This window comes from Durio zibethinus, chromosome 11, assembly GCF_047325235.1.
Source record: "Durio zibethinus cultivar Kanyao isolate XHJ-2024 chromosome 11, ASM4732523v1, whole genome shotgun sequence".
Classification (NCBI taxonomy): Eukaryota; Viridiplantae; Streptophyta; class Magnoliopsida; order Malvales; family Malvaceae; genus Durio; species Durio zibethinus.
Genome location: NC_143172.1, coordinates 5,684,587 through 5,705,127, shown reverse-complemented (window position 1 = coordinate 5,705,127; position 20,541 = coordinate 5,684,587). Strand labels below are relative to the sequence as shown.

Below are 20,541 nucleotides of genomic sequence, written 5' to 3'. Positions count from 1 at the left end.
GTCCCTTTGGTTGGCTAGAATGGAAAATGTTTTTTGATAATAAGAAATGGAAGGTAATCGATTTTATTTTCTTGGTAAAGCTTCGACCCATGTCCTGGATTAAGGCTATAAAGGAAGACTACTTTTTTACCTTTTAAGATTCCATGTGGTGGATGGTTCCAATAGGTTGTACACTTCCCAGGTCTTTTAGAGCGTCAAGATGCAAAGTTTGCAGAGTTTTTTTGGCATTAAACATGCATTGAAGGTCTTTATGAGAGCTAGTATATATGTTTGATCTAGGTAAAACTCTACAGGTCGGAGGAAACTGCAGGGGAGCAGATGCTGAGGCAGATTAAGAATGCAATCAGGCTAAGATTAGTTGGATTGAAGAATATAGCTTTTGATTGTATTAATCAAGACTTGTGTGAGAAATGAGAGCTAAGCAGGGATATGTTCGTAATGTAATAGCTGAAACTGATATTGCGTGTAGTGATACTGTCATTTGGTAGCAGCTCTACTGCTTTTTAGATAATGAATAAAATACTTATCCAAAAAATACCATTCTTATTGAGCCCATGGAATTATTGAGGAAACTGATCATAAGCTAATTTGTCCTGAATTTCAGGGTCTAACACATAATAAAGGGCACGGGGAGGTGTTTTCGGATCATTCGAATACATGTCACGATCTAAGGTTAAATTTATTGATGCATTGGTCATGACAGCAGAAACTCGGACCTTCTTGCTCTCCTGCCTAGACACATAAATCAGGTTTGGCAACCAATGACCTGTAATGTCTGTCTTTGTTTTTCTCCGGTAAAACCTGATCATTACCAATTGTAACGTTATAACAATATTATCAGTCTTTTGGCAGTGATTAGTTTTTTAGATCAAAGAGAAGCTCAGGACAGGTTGCGGTAGTAAAACCTGGATGACAGTGGGGTGATTTCGACGGGTGAATCCAGCTGTACTCCATTTCCTGAAAGCCTGATGGTTATGTTTTCATAACACCAACTTTTCCTTTTTGAACAAAGTGCTCCATTCCCACTTTCATGGTCTCGTACATTATCTGCATCAAATTTAATATTCAAATTTCAAAGGTAATTTCTATGTATATCTCCACTTACTTACGACCTTGAAAATATTTCAAAAGCGAAAATGGATAATGATGCGTCGACAGCAGGGTTCGAACCTGCGCGGGCGGTGCCCAACAGATTTCAAGTCTGTCTCCTTAACCACTCGGACATATCGACGGATTGATTACACGGCCATTCGTGGTTTTACAAATTAATCTTTTAACAATCTAATTCGTTAAAAAAATATTTTTTAAATGGACACCTGAATAGGATTTTGCAATTTTGTATGAATAGAAAATCAGTTTAAGTGTTAAAAAGTCAATATCAAATCAATTTCTTTTATATTAATTTTAAAATTAAAATTATAAAATTAAATTTATCAGAATTAGCTTGGAATAGGCTTTTTATTTAGATGGTGTTGTATGTGGTATCACTATTTAACAAATTGCAAGAATTGATACCTCACTCTTAGGACTCAGCCATGTGGACAGGTGATACAAATTAATGTCACCATCTTCATATTTTATCTTTCTCGTCTCCACTCTATCCACATTATATAAGTATAAACCAGATAGCCCGATACTTATATACATTGATTAAATTCATACGTCAACATCCATTTGTCTTAAGGTCCTCATCATGTCAAATATTTTGTGACTTTATGAACCCAATGGTTTATTTTTTAATGTTAATCAATAAGGTTGGTGTTAGGGGCATTTAGTAGTCCAAAAGGCATTTTCCCTTATTAAGTGCTACCAACATACAATTAAGGACATTTTAGATATTTGGACCAACTTGACATGTAAGACAAACTTGGCATGTTCAATGTCACATTAGCTCTATCACATCACTTTTGTCCCTTTATAGGTCTCTCGCCTTGCCTATAAATAAGTACTATCATTCCATTCCGTATTATTCTCAAATCTTTGCTTTTCTCTCATTCCAACCTCTTTCATATTGAGTTTTGACTTGTGCATCAGAGTGTAAATGCAGAGAACACTCTTTGCCTTTGTTTCTTATCGTTCTCTTTCGTTTCTTTATGATACTAGGTCCACCCCTAGTTAAGAGCTTGGTGTAAACATTTAACATACTAGGTAAAGGCTATTCATTCATCAAGCCAAGATAGAAACCATGCTACTAAAAAAGAGAGCCAATGAGGAAGGAAAAACAGTCGCCTTGGCTATAACATAAACATGCAATAGCCAACATATGGACTAACCTACCCCACAATAGGCTAGTTCGATCATGAAACAATTTCAAGTCTTAGTAGAACATATATAAGCTTTGAAACAAATGCTACACACCATAACCCCACCTCAAGTTTCAAAGGTGCTCGATTTGGTCACCCTTAGTCGATAAGCTATTGAAAGATAACCGAGCTACAGAAAGGTATAAGCTTTTTTAGCCTCCAAGAAAGAAGAACACGTTATTCCAGTTGCCTATCATTACCCCAGCCATATTTTAACACATGCCATAACCCAAAAATCAAAATAAACTGACCTAGATCCCCAACCGAGCAAAAACTTAAAGGCTCAAATGCAAGCCATGGAAAACGAATTAAAAGGTAAATAAGTCATTTTGAGGATGAGCTTAAGTTCTTGGAGATCTCATTCTTCACTGAAGAGATTAATAGAGCCATGGCTCTAAAATGATTCAAAATGTCATCCTTAAAAACTTTTGATGGTACATCTAACCCCTTTGATCATCTTAAACTTTATAGGACTAATATGATAATGCATAGTGTAAATGAAACGCTTATGTGTAAAGGATTGGCCACTACTTTCAAAAGGGCAGCTTGATCCTGGTGTAGCAATCTTATGCCGAGGTTAATCATAATGTTCAAAAAACTCAATTATTTTTTCCTTTCTCATTTTTTAAGTAGCCGAAGAACCAAAATGACAACTTTAAGCTTGATGCCAATTCATCAAGGTAAAAATGAGTCTTTGAAAGACTATATTATGTGTCATAACGTCTAGATCCGGGGATTTATCGCTAGACATTGACTTGAAGGAGTCGCCACCAATCTTTTTTATCTATGTGCGATTGGCCACCTAAAGAATCTATCATTTCAGAAAACACCTAAGTTTAAGGATCCCTAAAAGAATAGGTTCAGGTCTACTAACCAGAACAGAGTTCGAAAGTTCGGTTACGTGTGAGGAAGGTTATAGCACCCTCACAATGCCCATCGAAAGATGGTACCAACTTAATTTTGTGTTATCCAATAAGCCTTAAAAATTTATCAAGTAATTAGTTGTTGAAAATTATTCCCAATTGACTCTAATATTTTTAGCAAAAAATTGAGAAAATTCCCTCACCTCAAGAGTATGCAAGAAAACTATTGTTTCACTTGTAGAGGCTCCATTGTCGAATTATTTAAAAAGAAAATAAAAAAGAAAAAGAAAAAAAATAACTGCTTTTGTGCAAGAAAAATTGATACTTTCAACTTTTTCCCAAAATATTTTTTAGAAATTTTAATTTTGAGGAAAGTTGATACTTTCAACTTTTTCCCAAAATATTTTTGAAAACTTTAATTTCGAGGAAAATTGATACTTTAAACTTTTCCTCAAAACCTTTTTTGAAAATTTATTTTTAAGAAAAATTGATACTTTCAACTTTTCCCCAAAAATATTTTTTAGAAAACTTTAATTTCGAGAAAAATTGATACTTTCAACTTTTCCTCAAAAAAAATTTTTTTTTGAAAATTTATTTTTAAAGAAAATTGATGCTTTCAACTTTTTCTTAAAACCTTTTTTTGAAAATTTATTTTTAAGAAAAATTGATACTTTCAACTATTCCTTGAAAATATTTTTTCGAAAGCTTATTTTTAAAGAAAATTGATACTTTCAACTTTTCCCCAAAAATATTATTTTTGAATTTTATTTAAAGAAAATAAAATAATAAAATAAAATAAAAGTGAAAATAAAAAAAAAAGTAAAATAAAAAAAAATAAAATAAAGATAAAAATAAAAGAATATTAAACAAATCTAATCTAATAATAATAATAAATAAATAAATAACGAAAAAAAAAACCTAGGAATGGCTCGGCTTGAGGAAGAAAAATAACTCGGAGACTTGGCTCGGGATTCTAACACCCCAAAACCCTTTTTTAACTTTTGTTTCTTCTCTGTGTCTGTCTTTTTTCTGTGTAACTCTTTTCTCTCTGTTTTTCTTTCTGTTTCAGTACCTATTTATAGGGATTGATCAGAAGAGTTTCTGATCAATCCCTATTCCTTTTTGGATGGGGATTCAATTTTTGAATCTAATCTGGATTCTAATTGAATCCCATTCACGGTAGGATTCTTTAAAAGAATTGAATCTCAGCCTAAAAAAAAAATCAGATAAATAAAAAAATATTAATAGATAATTAGAAAAAAATAATAAGATAAATAAAAAATATTACAAGATAAATAAAAAATAATAATAATAGATAAATTATAATATATAAATGAATAAATAATAATAAATATATAACTAGATAAATAAAATACATATATAAATATTAATAGAAAAGAAAGAAAAAGAAAAAAAATAAAGATATATATTAATAAATAGTAATAATAAGTAAATAAATAATAAATACATAAGATACAAAGAAAAATATATACATAAAATATAAAATATAAATAAAAATATAAAATAATAAAAATACAAAATAAAAGTAAAATTGGGCTTACCCATTTGGACTAGGTCCAATTGATCCGGGTCTGGATCAAATTGAGTGTCTACATTATGTGTTTTATCGTGAAAGCTCTATAGGTGAAGAACTTAAATCAATCAGTCACTATAACCACCATAACAAGTGGACTCAGTGATAGAAAGTACCACATTAAATTGACCTTATCCCTAGAGTCACCAAAAACATTGACCGACGTCCTAATTGTGGTTGAAAAATATATAAATGTTGAAGATACAATAAGAAACAACCATGGTAAAAGAGGCTCATCCCCCCTCTTTGATCATTAAAAATGTAAAGATTTCTACAATCTTCTACCAAGAGAAAGACAACATAGGGCTAAAGCCCAAACAGAGAAGAAAACTACATTGCACTAAATACCTCCCAATAGAGGATTCTAATACAAATTGAGAGAAACCTAGAGCTCAGATGGCCAAAGCCATTGAAACAAAATACAATAAGGGATCTGACCAAAATATGTGTTTTCCACAAAGACATAGACCATAACATCAAAGACTGTGTTGATCTAAAGAAAGAAATTGAAGCTCTGATCAGGAGAAGCCAACTAGGAAGGTTTGTGGACTGACAAAGACAAGGTTAGGACAGGTCGAACTATAAAAAAGATCGTAGAGAACCTAAAAGGAATAGGGAAGACAGACCAGAGGAAAACATTAAGAAAAAATTTAGAGGGATGAACAAAGATAGTACGAATGTCGACTTGCCAATAACAGACGTGTTGCCAAGGTAATCAACATAATCACAGAGAGAAGCTCTACCTCTGCCAAGAAGAAGTTTTATCATGGCCCGGTCATGGCCATTGGTTCCTTAACAAAAAAAAAAGAGAAAGATTAAAAAGACAAACCGATCTTTTTCAGCTCAAACAATTTAAAGGGAATTCAATATCCTTGTGACGATGCCATAGTAATCACTGCTTAGTGCACAATTATGTAGTCAAAAAAATTTTATTTGATAATGGAAGTTCAACTGATGTCCTGTATTATACCACCATGAAAAAAAATGAGAATCAAGTAAGACCAGCTATAACTAATCATTACCACTTTAATTGGATTTGGCAATAAGCAAGTGACTGTTAAAGGGACCATCAAACTACTAATTTTCCTAGGAATCAAGCCAAAAAAAATCACCTCGATTATAGAGTTTATTGTCATAGACGTCTCATTAGCTTACAACATAACATTGGACTGACTTAGTCAACCTGGTATACGGTTTATAAGCTCAGTTTCCCAATTGAAAGTAAAATTTTCAACAACTCATAAAGTTAGAAAGATTAAGAGATACCAGTTTATGATATGACAATGCTACGTTATAATGATGAAATGAATAACCAGGAAGCAGACTGATAGTTTGGTTAAGATTAAGAAAAGAGAAAAAGAGAAAGAAGTAATAGATATTGAAAAAAATAAGAAAGTAAGAGTAAGCACCCACAATAATAGAAAATTAACTTGAGAAATGTGCGCTTTTTAGCCTTTCTAAGCTTTTAAGCTCCACACTAGTACAAACTACACTTTTAGTAATTTTTGTAACTTTTGAATAGATTCTACAAGTGATTGCGCCCTTAAGTTGGCACAAACATATACATGTAAATAGGACTGAGCTAATACCCTGGTAAAAAAAAACTAAAATGAAAATACATACATTTTGCTTAGCTCTACATTTTCATTACTTATCATTTCACTAACATATTAACTACCACGTCGAGTTCTATCTTCATAAGAAATGATCTTGACTTGATTAAGTAAAAAAAAAAATAATTAACTAAAAACCTAAAATAGATGATAACCAGCCTGGACCGGTAAAAAATCTCGTGTCTATACCATTCTGGGAAAGTACATCAAAAAAATACATGCAAATTGAAACTAAACTTGAACATAAAGAATAATTAATCTAACTTTTAAAAGATAATACCAACATGTTTGCCTGGACACCATTTGACATGCCAGGAGTTGACCCCGAAGTGATGGTTTATAGGTTGCATACCAATTTGGACACAAAACCAATTCAACAAAAAAAGAAAATTTTTGCTCCAAAAAGGTAAAAGGTTATCAAGCAGAAGGTCGACAAACTATTATAGATAGGTTTCATCAGGAATATCTATTACCCTGAATGGATAACTAACATAGTCATGGTCAATAAGCATAGCGAAAAATGAAAAATGTGCATTAAGTTTACCAACCTTAATAAGGCTTGTTCAAAGGATAGTTTTTCTCTCTATAGCGTAGATCAACTGGTGGATAACAATGCTAAACATGACTTTCTTAGTTTCATATATGCCTATTTTGGCTATAATCATATCAAAATATTGAAAAAAGATAAAAAAAAATGATTTTCATCACTCAAAAAGGCCTCTATTACTATAAGATCATGCCATTTGACCCGAAAAATATAGGAGTGACTTACCAGAAGTTGGTTAACAAAGATTTCAAAAATCAAATCGATCATAATATAAAAGTATATATGGATGACATGATAGTAGAAAGCAAAGGTCATGTTGAGCACTTAAAATACCTATAAGAGACCTTCAATACCCTGAAAAAATATAACATGGGACTTAATCCAAACAAATGTACTTCACGTTAGGCAAGTGCCTTGACTACATGATCAATAATAAGGTGAACCAAAAGAAGGTTTAGGCCATCTTAGATATGAAAGCATTGAACTCAATAAAGGAAGTATAGAAGTTAACAAGAAGAATAGTCGCCCTAAGTAGGTCCATCTCCATGTTAGCAAATTACTACTTACCATTCTTCAATATCTTTAGAAACATCTATGAATTCAAATGGATTTCTTAGTGTTAAAAAGCATTTGAATAGCTCAAGAAATTTTTTTCCTCTCCATCTATTCTCTTCAAGTCAAAACCTGATAAAATATTATAATTGTATTTGGTAATTACGAACCAAGCTATTAGCTCAATATTGATCTGAGAAGAAAAAGAAAGGTAGAGACCAATATATTTTGTAAGCAAGGTATTGACAGAATAAAAAATAAATCACTTGGATAGAAAAACTAGCCATGTAGTGGTCACATTGACCAAAAAGCTCAAGCCATATTTTCAAGCTTATACGATTCATGTATTGATAGATCAATCACTTAGGTACATTTTTCAAAAACCAAATTGTCAAGCATACTAATCAAATGAGTAATAGAACTCAATGAATATGACCTACATATTCTCTCCAGATTGACCATAAAATCCTAAGTCTTGGTCGACTTTATCATAAAATGCACTTCAGCTTAGGATGACAATTGATCTAAAGAGAACAAAAAAGATAAAAAAAAATGTAGAGATTTTTCATCAACAGATCAGCTATGCCAAAGTAATGGGACCAACCTTATCTTGATCAACCCAGAAGACCTATAATATTAATACATCTTCAAATTTAAATTCAGAGCATCTAACAATGAGGCCAAGTATAAGGCGTTAATAGTCAACCTAAGATTGGCAATCAAGCTGAATATAAAACATATAATTGTATACAGTGATTCTCAGTTAGTGATCAATCAGATAAACGATGAATTTAAAACCAGAGAAGAAGGGATCTAAAAATATTTAGACAAAGCACTGGCTCTTATCGTCACCTTTTATAAAGTTAAGTTAAAGAAATATCGAGGTCAGAGAATACACTAGTAGACTTCTTATCCAAACTGACTTTAAAGATGATGACAAAAAATTCAATCTAAATCATGGTGGAAAAACTAACACAAAATAACATTGAAAAGAAACTAGTCAGACAAATCGAAGAAAAAAAATCATGGATGAGCTCTATCAAGGTGTGCCTAACCACGGGAGAATTGCCCGAAGATAAGGTATGAGCTAAAGCTTTGATGAGAAAGGCTATTCGATATGCCATAATTAACAAGAAGGTATACAACAAATCTTTCAATCTGCCTTACCTAAAGTGTTTAGATGATGATAAAGCAAATTACGTCCTTAGAAAAATTTATGAAAAGATATGTAAAAACCGCCTTAGACCCCAGCCACAAGCCTATAAGGTACTTAGGCGTGGCTATTATTGGCTCACTATCAAGAAAAACATGATCAACCTAATGATAAGATGTGATAAATGTCAAAATTTTACCCATGTATAATATATTCCATCAATCGAGCTCATTCTTAGTATCAGCCTTTGGCCCTTTACACAATAAAAAATGGATGTCTTTAAGCCCTTCACATCGACCATAGGATAGAAAAGATTTATTCTAGTAGCAGTTGACTATTGTATGAAATGGCTCAAGGCTGAGGCCCTAGCTAGCACGACGGAAGCCCAAGTCAAGAAATTTGTATAGAAAAAACATAGTCTATCGATTCAATTTACCTCAATCTATCATAACAGACAACGATAAATAATTTAAAATTTTGAGGTTCAAAGAGTGATACTTCAATCTTCCCATCGACTTGAGATTCACATCGGTCATCTATCCTCAATCTAATGGACAAGTCAAAATGGTCAACATAACAATATTAAAAGCCCATCCTCAATCAAAGCTAGATGAGGCTAAGAGCATGTGGGCCGATGAACTCCCTAAAGTCTTGTGAAACCTAAATATGACCATAAAAGTCCCCATAAAAGAGACATATTTTCACTTGGCATTTAGGACAAAGGATGTAGTGCTTGTTGAGGTCAATCTTTCGAGCTTGATTCAATAGAGAGAAATGAAAATGCCTTTAGGGCTGACTTGGATTTAGTAGAAAAGTAAAGAGATGTAGCTTTAACTAGAATGGCAACCTACTAATAAAGAATGTCTAACTACTATAACAAGAGAGTTTGGCATAAATCATAAAAAAAAAAGGTGACCTGATACTTAGGAAAGTTAAAGTTTCAAGAGTGAACAACCAATATGGTAAACTAGCCTTGACTTAAGAGGGACTATACGTGGTTAAAAAAGGTCATCCATGACATGACCTATATAGATTACAAGACATGAACAACAATCTCATCTCGAAGACGTGGAATGTAAATAATTAAAAATTTATTATCACTAGCTAGGACAAAATCGAAATCACACTTGTAACTTAAAAATTATTGAATAAAGTTATTTTGATTACATTTATTATGAGTTTTAAACTTAGGTGTTGGTCGACCTAACTTTAAAACCAACTACATCGAACCTGAGACTTAAAGTCAATTACATTTACTTAAAGTCCTGAGCTTGGGCTTTGATCGACCTAACAAAGTCTGACTTAAGACTTGTATCAAAATAGATTCTTAATTTAATTTAAGATATTCTTAAATAATTGCTCAAATTTTATACTCCTTACATTGAGCTAAGACTTTTTAACTTGTCTATGCTTAAGATTGGTTCGTTAAATCGTTTTGAATTATTTTAGCTATGTTTATCAAGCTTAAACTTTGTGATTATTTGGTGAATCAATTAACTTGTCGTGCTTAAACTTATTAGTCTTTTATAAAGGAATTAATGAGATTAAAAAAAAAATCGAGCTAAGACTTGAACAAAAATTTTAATTGTCATTGCAATGTCAGGGTTATCACTATCAATTAAATGTAAAAAAATTATTAACAAAAATTTTGGTGAGTGATCTGATCTAGTCTAAAGTCTTTACAAAAACCCGACCTCATGTTTAAACTAAAACTAACAAAAAAGAATAAAAAAAGCCTCACAAGCATCCCAAGTCAATAGCAGTAGCCTTAGCTTCACGTGCAAAAGCAACTCAAACTTAGCATCTATGGCTACATCCTCATCCTCATCCTTATCATCTTCCCTCTCAGATAGAGGTAGTGGAAACCTCGACCTGATGTTATTCATGTTGATATCCAAGAGATCAAGGTTGAAGTCAACGTATTTAAAAAGCACCTTACCTTGTGCTAGCTCGAATGCACCAAGAATGTTCTTCTTTGAGAATTTCATTTGAAACTGAGTGTATTCTTCAGTGGCCATGAATTTTAGGATGACTTTATCCCTGCATGCCTTACTGGCCTTTTGTTTCTTCTACTCTACCTCTTTGTTATGGGTGATATTGAAGTTAGATCGTATATTGACTAGAGACTCGATATTTTTTTTGTTCTCTTCACCTTAGATATTCAGGTCATTTTCAACCTTGAACATGTAGGCCATTGCTATATAGGCATAATGTAAGGCCTAGCTGGCACAAATATGGGGCTAAGGTGGAAGTTTTTAATAGACTGCAAAGAAAAGCAAAGCTCAAACTTAAAAAAAAAATAATAAAGTCAACAATAGTAACACGAAAACTGAGCTGAAATGTTACTTACTACTGGAAAAGACTGTAACTTAGCAAACTTCCTGGGCATGTCAGCACTCTCTAGTGGATTCTCACTAAGAGTGTACTATAGACTCGTGTAGATCTTTTTTAAGCTGGGTCTTAAAATATAAGCCTTAAGATTCTTTAAAAAAAAAGAGGCCTTGATTTTTTGCTTCTTGGCTAAAGAAAGAGCTATCGTGGAGATCTCTCTCAGTGCCATCATCTTTTGCTTACCTTTAGCCATGGTAGAAGGCTAAGTTGATAAGCTCAGCTACTTGTTAAAAGAAGAGTTTATTGGTTTTTCTATGTCTTCTTGGGCCCTGGCTTATGTGTATATAAATAAAAATTAAAATCTTTGGACAGTTAGGAAGATATCTCTGTAAATATGAACTAAAAGTTAGAAAAAAATAAAAAAAATAAAAACACTACAAGGTTACCTTGCACTTGCCCCAATACTTGGACTCATTTACCATCTCAAGGAAGGTCAGCTCATTGGCATCTATGACCAAGTCCTTTCTTCAAATGTAGTTCATTATTTTATCTAGATATGTGAGGTCAGATACAAAAAGAAGAATGAGCACATCATCAAAATTCCCAAGCTCATTCAAAATCTCTCATACCTTGAACTCACCATCTTTATTCTGTTTCTCTTTTTAGATGCAAAGGAAGAGAAACTTTCAATTTTTTATTAAGCTTGAGCAATCTACGAATAATTTTTTATTGGGATAAGCTGTTACATTAAATCACCTTTTGTCATTAGGGTGCCTCTTAACAAAAAAAATTCCCTAAATAAAGGGAGGGAAGGATAAATACTTTAGTGTTGGCAAAAAATTATGAATGCTACTATGTACCAAAATGAATTAGGAGTGAGATAGGTGAGTATTAAATTATAAGAAAGGAAATTTTCAACAAATAAAAGGTGTAAGGAGAAACTCAAACCGATGACTATGGAGTCCCAACACATTTAGAGTTGATGAGATTCTAGCTTATCAGTAACTCGATCTGAGGTCCTCGACATCAATATACTATACCCCTTTTCTAAAAAATGAAAGTTCATTCCCAAAGAATGGACATGTAAGCAAAATACATATTAGGGCAGTCTTTAGGATTAACCCTGCCTTTTAAGTTCTTCATAACTTCCTTAGGGATCACGCCTAAGAAGTAAGGGGTATAAACTGGGACCTCAGCCAACTTAGTTATTTTCGAGGAGGACTTCCCTCACCTTCATCTTCCTCAACTAGGTTATCCTTCTCTGCTTGCTTCTTATCATAACCCCCATCGTCATTAGAGTCTTCACTATTAGAAAACTTAGACTTCTGAGTAGAAGTAAGATTTTGAGCTGGAATAATGGTGGAGAACACCACAATACTAAAGAAAGAGGAAAGATGAAAAAATTCTTTAAAAGAAAAAGAAAGGACATCAACATGAGCTAGTTGAGAAGGAATTAAAGAAAGAATAGGACCATTAATGACGGGTTAAAGAGCAAAGGAGGTAGGAGGATAACAAGATTGAACTCCAAAAAGGGAAACAACTGAAGAAAAAGGAATGTCAGTTAAAGAAGTCAGTCTGACCTAGGAGATTGGGAAAAGAAAAGGATCCTCCAAATTAAAATCAATTTGAGCATAAAGCTTTTTCACATTCATGACCAATTCTTCTCGAGCTCGAGCATTGTCTTCAACTCTTTGCTATTCTTTTTTGACATTGGGTTAAGCCAGTAAGCCATCTTGCTGTAGTCTTGATCGGTGATGAATGGTGAAATTAGATCGTCATCGTCATGCTTGAACCGACCCTTCTAAGCTCTACCCTAAAACTCTTTTCACCCTCGAAATTAGCACTAGTAGACATGATGAAAAAATAAGTACCAAAGTAAGAAAAGAAATAGTGGTTGGAAAGAAAAAAATGCTTTAAAATCGAGGAAAACTGAAAAGCTTTTAGGTCTAAAAATTCAAGTCGGATTAAGAGTAAGAAAGCAAAAAAGGTAAAAAAATAAAGGCCCCGACAGCCTTTTATATAGTCACGTTTTAGATCATATGAACAACTCAGATTGTTCCACATGGTAGGACGTCATTGGAAAGTGTCTTTTCACTTTCCCCTTTTCTAAATTTTACCACCCAAAAATCTCTTTCCTCATTAAATGTGATCTTACCTACTTGAACTAGTTAGATCGGACAAAAATTCCAAATCGAACCGATTTGAAAAATCAACTGCCTGGTCACCCCAGGGCATACATAAAGAACAAATTTAGAAAACATTAAGCTTCACATCAGTTAGACAAACATTGCCAGCTCGCCCAAACTCTTCTATCTTCACCTCAGGCCACCCAAAGTGAAGTCACTTCGGTAACCCTTAAACAAACCATATACCTCATCCAAAGTACACACACAACATTAGACTAACGCTAGGTCAACACAGACCGAAGCCATTCAGATGGAGTTGAACAACAAATGCATGCCCCTTGATGCTTGCCCAGCATGTCAACTTCACAAACATTTGACCTTGGCCATAAGAAGTCAGATCCCTAGCAATTCTTCAAAACCTACATTTGTAGAAATTAAGGTCAAGTCTGCAAACATATGCAAAAGCAAATTAATCACGTACCTAACAGTCTAATACTTAGATTGTCTGACAAAATGTTAGGGGCATTTAGTGGTCCAAAGAGCATTTTAGTCTTTTCTCCTTATTAAAGGTTGCCAGCAAATAGCCAAAAGTATTTTAGACATTTGGATCGACTTGATATGTTCAGTGCCACATCACATCACTTTTGTCCTCCAATAAGTCCCTTGCCACTTACTTATAAATATGAACACATAGGTACTATCATTCCATTCCGTCTTATTCTTAAATCTTTGCTTTTCTTTCCTTTCGACCTTTTTCATATCAATTTTTTACTTGTGCATCAAAATATAAATGCAAAGAATACTTGTTGCCTTTACTTCTCACCACTTTTTTTCTTTCTCTTACGATACCAGGTCTACCCCAACTCAGAATTCGGCACAAACAGTTGGTTTAATTGTATGTTTCAATTCAAGAATTATTTGTGAGGGAGATCTAGCAGCAATAATTCAATAATTTCTACTACTAGTCAAGCTCTAAAGATATGCGGTCTACGTGCTGAGACTATTATATATTAGTCAATCACATGCGGCATGACTTACCGTCTGGCATGGAAAATCATTCATCAGGGCTGCCCATATCCATTAAGATGCGTATGACTTTGATGTGTGAGAATGGAATGCTGCTCATGCATGCCTCATGGGGCTACAATCTTCTCAAAAAAGAGTTGTTGGATAAATTACAATAGTCCAAATATTTTCGAGTATCTTACCATCTTGAGTGTTACAAAGAAAAAAAAAATGTATTATTATGTGAGGAATGTCATGCACCCGATGTAGGGTTATAATTCACAAATGCCAACGAATGCCACCCTTGATTAACGGCACAGTGAAGCGTGGGCTATGCCTCCTTATAGAATCACAAATCGGTTGAATTTATAAGATTATTATGACTTACTATTATCGAATAATTGAAATGATAATCACCTAATAACCAATGAAAATGTAAAGATTTAAACCCCATCGAGACTTGGGCAAAAAAAGGAAAAACCATATAACGAGGATTAAAGAGCTATGCAAATCTGACAAACATACATTGCGTTGTTACAAATTTTTATTGAAAAGTTGAAAGTTTCACAAAATAATACATTTACAAAGGACTTGAATGCCTCGGCTTCCCGGTTGACATCAAGTCCTCAACGAGCTAAATGCCTACTCGCCAAGCTAAGAGGTGCTGTCAGGCCTCATATCCTAATTCAGGCTACCTCCTTCTACTTCTAAAGAAAAGAAAAAGAAGTTTATAAATGCAAAGGAGCTGTTGACCATTAATCAATGAAAACCAAAAAAGCGAAGGTAATGACAGCAGCAGCACCATAAGCGCTAAGCAGGTACACCTTCACTCACTTAATACCGGGATTACACCACCAGATCACTCACTACATACCGGCATTACACTGCCAAAGCACATTTTATAATTACAAGCACAAGAACCAAGATTACAACCCCCAACCCGTCACAAAGTTATTAAGTATTCACTTTCTCCTGCTCCTAGCCTCTAACCCAAACTAATTCATTTAGAACTCTTGGTTCTTCAAACCCAGGTCATGTCTTCTAGTCTCCTATAGTAGGCAGCTTTAAAAAACGAGCTAACATCCTTCACAACCGAAAAGTAACACAAAAAGCTTCTAACAGAAACAAACGACAGGTAATAAAAATCAGGAAAAGAAAAATAAAAGATTCCGATTTCAGTTTTCAGCTGAGTATGAACTTATCACAGTCCCTTGACCTTCAATAGAAGCCAGGGGAAGTTTACTTCCAGTACTCATCTTTTTCCCGTCCTGACTTGAACAGATAAATATTCTTCTTACAATGTTGCAAAATTCCCTGCACGAATATAAAATCAAAGTCAATAAACTAAATTCTAGAAGAGATTTTTTCAAAAAGTAAGGACAAACAAAAGGCATCAGGTTACTTACAGCCATGGGTCATCACCTACAAGCATCATATCCCCTTCATCATCAGTGTAGACAATCTCCCACTTATTCCTAGGGCGAAGTTCTCCCTTAATATCAAACAGCCTCTCTAGTTCATCTATAAGCTGATCATACCCTTCCAACATGCCCAAGTCAACAGCACGACCGACAGCTACCCCCTGCATCTGAACCTGTTCACGTATACAAACCCTTTATTGGAAATTCTTCAAAGAAGCAAATAATTCTTCAATTGAACAAATTAACATTTTCATGAAAATTTGACTTTCAATACCTTTGTACAACTTCTTGTAGAACTAGAACAACTTTGTCTGCTCTGGATCTCTTTTGCTGATAACTGTAACTGTTCCTGCTTCTTCTCTTTAGAATCTTTTGAAATGTCAGACTTCTGGTCAGAATCAATGGGTGACAGGGTACTCAGACCATGTCCTTCAGTTGTACCAGTGGTCATAGTAGAAAGTTGTGTAGGTGTCCTCTCCAAATGTGTTGAGCTCGCAGAGTGGTTTATCAGCTCAATACCAAACAATCGGCAACTAGCAGCTGTCTCAGATTTCTTTACCTTTTCAATTGGATCAAATGTTGAAACATTGTTTATTTGTGGGTTTGAAAAGCCTGAATGAACAGGCCAACCACGTACACTTTTGTTATCCTCTCTTGCTTCAGGAAACATAAGTGGATAAACACTCATGCCAGGAGAAGATAGCCTGCTTCTTTCATTCTGAGTCTTCGAGACAGAGCTGCAACTGCTGTTCATCTCTGTTTGCAAGTGATGCCATATAACATGGTTTTCATTTCTTTTCCCTTCAGGAGTAATGTTACGCCATGCTAGATCAGGGGAATGCGTCACTTCAGTATTCCAAGGAGCAGATGCTGTTGAAGGTAAATCTATATTATCAAACAAAGTGATGTCAAATATAAAAAGCAAAAGTATAATGGAAGAGGCATCAAACAAGGAAAAATATGTCTCACCTAGAGCCGGAATTTCATTGGGTGGTCGAGGCCTTTTATACTTAGTGACAACTGGTTGAGCCAGAGTTGGTGGAATTGGTTGAGCGAAGGGTTCTATCTCCCATGGTGAAACCCTGTCAGGTCTTGGAATGGAGGAAGGTTCATCCCATTGTACCTGTTGACAAGCAGTAATTATGCTTATACTGCCAAAATAATTTAAATTAAAGTTGAAGAAAGCATGTAGGAAGAAGTTACCTTCAATGATCGCCATGTTGAATCTTTCCAGTGAGGAGAAAAGTCTTCAACCCCAGCAATTGTGCCAGAAAACCTAATCCACCAAGGTATGTTAAGTACTTAAAGAAGAGATCAAACGACCACCAACCCAAAGCAATTATGTGGTTAAGTTCCGCTACCTTCTCTCAGGAGAATCCTCCCCTTCAAACCTCATCCTAAATCTCATGCCAACTGTAAACTTATTGTTAAGAGCCTCTAAATATTTATTCAATCTGATGATGAACTGACTCGTCCTGATAGTTTAGACAAGACAAATATAAGTATAGAAATATTATTTTCATCTCATTTTGGCAAATCTGTAAATATCATACCTTGGCTTATAGTGGACAACAAAGAGGGTTTGCGTTGAAACAGCATGAGATGCAGTTGCAAGCACTCCTAAGTGCATGCTCTGACTTGAAATCACTGATGATGGCATGCTGCTCTGTTGACGAGCAACACGCCTCACTCCAACATGTAGCTCCCCATTTGCCCCTCTAGATAACCAAGTATTAAATGAATAGCAAGTATTAAATGAATAGCTCACCAGCTCCATGAGAAATGAACATAACCAGAAAAGGCTGGAACATGTGCAGGGTGCAGACACAAACATCAAAGTTGACAAAAAATGCAAAAAAGCATCTACCTCAGGAACACAAAGGAATCACCAGCGACTAATCTCTTTGAAGTAACAAATGTACTCCATCCTGTTGTGAGCAAATGCCTCCTTGGTTGGCCTGTTCATTTAATCAAAAACAAAATAATAATGTTTGTGATTTGCCCATCAATAGTGGAGGTGGTTTTACATAGAATAGATATAAAAAACATAAAGGCTAGAATAGATATAAAAAACATAAAGGCTTACAGTATCTAAAATCTACCCAAATGGTTGAAGACTGTAATATCAAGCAACTGAACAAGCAAGACAATATATCAGGTGTTTTTATTACCTCTGAAAATATGCTTAAAGCGCCACTCATAACCATGAAGATCCTTCGCAACCAATTCCTGGGTTGGTGTTGCCTGGTTCATGTCCTGAAAGATATCCACATACAGAAATCAATAAAAAGGAGATTTATGATAAAAGATGAAAATGCCAAAACAAATAGCATGATCAAGAAACTGATACCAGTGGAGGAAGGCATTCAGTGGCATGTTTGCGAAGAACAGAAAACCCTCCATGGGTGCTTGTATCCGAGGCAGTTAAAACCTTGCAGAATGAGTGTACAGTGGATCTTTGAGACTCCGGAGGGCATGGATCAGGAGTTGTTGGCTCAGGTTGCTATAGATGCCAAAAGGATAATTGGAAATCACTAGTTCAAACAATGAAAAAAAAAGACAAACCAACCTTCTTGCATTCCGATACTGAAAGATGTCCAAATCAGAAAAGAACAAAATCGTTCTTACATTTGGTTCCGGCAACAAAGTTATTTGTGCATAAACTTCATCTGTTTCTTGCTCAGCCTACAAACAGAATAAGTCCATAAAAGTTATCCCCAAATCAATCATGTTGACAGAAAAACATAATGGTCCACTAGGTCTACAGCACTTAGCATCTTAATGAAACCCCAATTCATCGAGCCAATAAAAATAATTATTCAAAGCGTAAGGTTAAAGTTCTTTTCAACATCAAAAACAGTAAAACAAATAGGATTCAAATAAATATTCCACTTCCTTTTTCCTCTCCATTTTCTCAGCAACCAAACAAATAAACAATCAAAACAAAACTATAAATTACTATAACCTATACAAATTAAATTACGAATCAGATATAGAAAATTACCAGCAACTGAATGTGAACAACACGGCAAAGAATCTTCGGTTGAAGATTAAACAACGGAATCCTCTGATTCAATTCCTGATATGTCAACGCTTCCAACTAAAACAATCCCCCACCAAAAATAGCAATATTTCAATCAACAACCCAAGAAATTAATCATTTCCATAAAAAGGCAACAATTTCCAAATAAAACAAACAGAAAAAAAAATACGATCCAGAAAAAGAAAAATAAAAATATGAAACAACAAAAAGAGACTTGCCTGTTCCATATGTCCTTGAGGAAAATAATAGACTCTATCTTCAGCTCGAGGAACGTCAACCAGTGGGCCCGCACATAACTTCCATAACTCCATATTCAGGTCGTCTCCTCCATTTCCTATCACTGAAAAAGAAAATGAAAACTTTCAAAAAATTTTCAGGAAAAAAGCAAAGAAAAAGAAAACAATTTGAAGAAAATCTAGAATCAAAGGTCAATTTTACGCTTCTTGTTTTGAACCTTCGGAGGAGACATTAATTGTCTGCGAAAACGACCTTCCCCGATTCGCCATCATAGATATCTCTCGAACTTTTCAAGTCCACAACAAGCAGCAGCAGCAGCTGCAAAATTCAGAAACCTCCAAAAAATAATTTAAATCCTCCAAACCTCTATAGTCCTTCACTTAATAAACCTTACTATATATATACTATCATGATTAGTACGTAAAATAATGGATAAGATAAAATAATAATAATTTTATAATATATTTACTTTGTATTTAAAATAATAAATAAAATCATAAAAATAATTAATCATTCTTTTATATAAAATGATTCGATTCTCAAAATAACGTTTAAAATTTTTTACACGATTATTATGATAATATAATTACTATAGTGATTTAATTACTAAAGTAATATTAAAACTCGTAATTTAAAATCACTTATTTGATTAATAATGATTAACACATAGACTATTATGTTTGATAATATTAAAAATTAAATATTATTTTATGTAAAAATATGAAAATAATTTTATATATTATAATAATTGCACAAATTCATATTTTTAAGGTTGTTTATTGATTATAATTTGTAAAATATTAGTAATATTTATTTATTTTATAATAAAATATAATTTAATTATTAAATTAATAAATATATTTATTGACAAGTAAATTGATTTTTATAATATAAATTATGTAAAAATATTTAAATTAAAAAATAAAACCAATATATTAAATTCATAATAAAAAAAGAAAAATGTATATTATATATAAAATATTTAAAAATTTTAAAAATATATGTAAGTTATTTTAAACTTGTTATAATGAATATTAATTTAAAAATATAAAATTTTATAATATAAAATAATTACAAATTTAAATAACAGTAACCTTTTTATTCACATATTAAATGGATAAAATTAACTATTATTAATTTTATATATTATTTCATCTCAATAATAAAAAGTTTCTTATCATTTTGTAACTATATCACCCTCTAAGATAATAATTTGATCACTTTTAATTATTCAATATCATCGTCATGTAAGATCAACAAATACTTACCAAATGTAATGATCTAATCACCATGCATTGATCATCATGATTTTTGAAATAATCATCCATACCGAACACTACTGAAGTAAAAATAATTATTTTTAATTTATGAAATTAAATTTACATATTTTATTATATTTTTAAAAATTATATCAATAATTTAAATTATTAAATTTTATAAAAATAATTTTAATCAATAAATAAATTATTTTATCTTAATCATTACATATATCAAATATAAAATAAAATAATATTATTTAATCTAATCATATTTAAAATATTATTTTATTTTATTGTATTATAATTTTATCTACCAAACATAAGCACCATAGAAAATTAAATAATTATTACGATGATTGATGGATACGGGGACTCGGGTCCGCCCATAATGGGTGGAAGCGACCCAATAAAACCATGTAACTGCTAAGTGCTAAGGCAGTTACTTTGTCAAAATTAATCGGGTACCCATGGTTATTTTTGTGTCTTTTTTTTTG

At 33.1% G+C, this 20,541-nt stretch overlaps 1 protein-coding gene and 1 non-coding gene across 4 annotated transcripts; both read right to left on the bottom strand.

The window, feature by feature from the left end:
* Nucleotides 1–1,149: 1,149 nt before the first annotated feature.
* On the bottom strand, nt 1,150–1,231 carry TRNAS-UGA (transfer RNA serine (anticodon UGA)). The gene has a single exon. It is a non-coding gene; the product is annotated as a tRNA-Ser (tRNA).
* Nucleotides 1,232–14,600: 13,369 nt separating this feature from the next.
* Nucleotides 14,601–19,163, bottom strand: LOC111291074 (auxin response factor 9-like). Of its 3 annotated transcripts, none has more exons than XM_022882644.2 (14): nt 19,006–19,163; nt 18,770–18,891; nt 18,513–18,608; nt 18,137–18,193; nt 17,859–18,011; nt 17,680–17,764; nt 17,376–17,466; nt 17,062–17,226; nt 16,870–16,983; nt 16,712–16,784; nt 16,478–16,631; nt 15,783–16,393; nt 15,494–15,681; nt 14,601–15,401 (listed from the first exon to the last, which is right to left on the bottom strand). In XM_022882644.2, the coding sequence occupies exons 1-14, from the start codon at nt 19,058–19,060 to the stop codon at nt 15,263–15,265; spliced, it is 2,103 nt and encodes a 700-aa protein (XP_022738379.2). In that variant the 5' UTR covers nt 19,061–19,163; the 3' UTR covers nt 14,601–15,262. The 3 variants fall into 3 exon arrangements, with proteins under 3 accessions (XP_022738379.2, XP_022738381.2, XP_022738380.2); XM_022882646.2 differs by having other exon boundaries at nt 18,990–19,128; XM_022882645.2 differs by having other exon boundaries at nt 15,783–16,378; nt 19,006–19,110.
* Between the last annotated feature and the right edge of the window lie 1,378 nt (nt 19,164–20,541).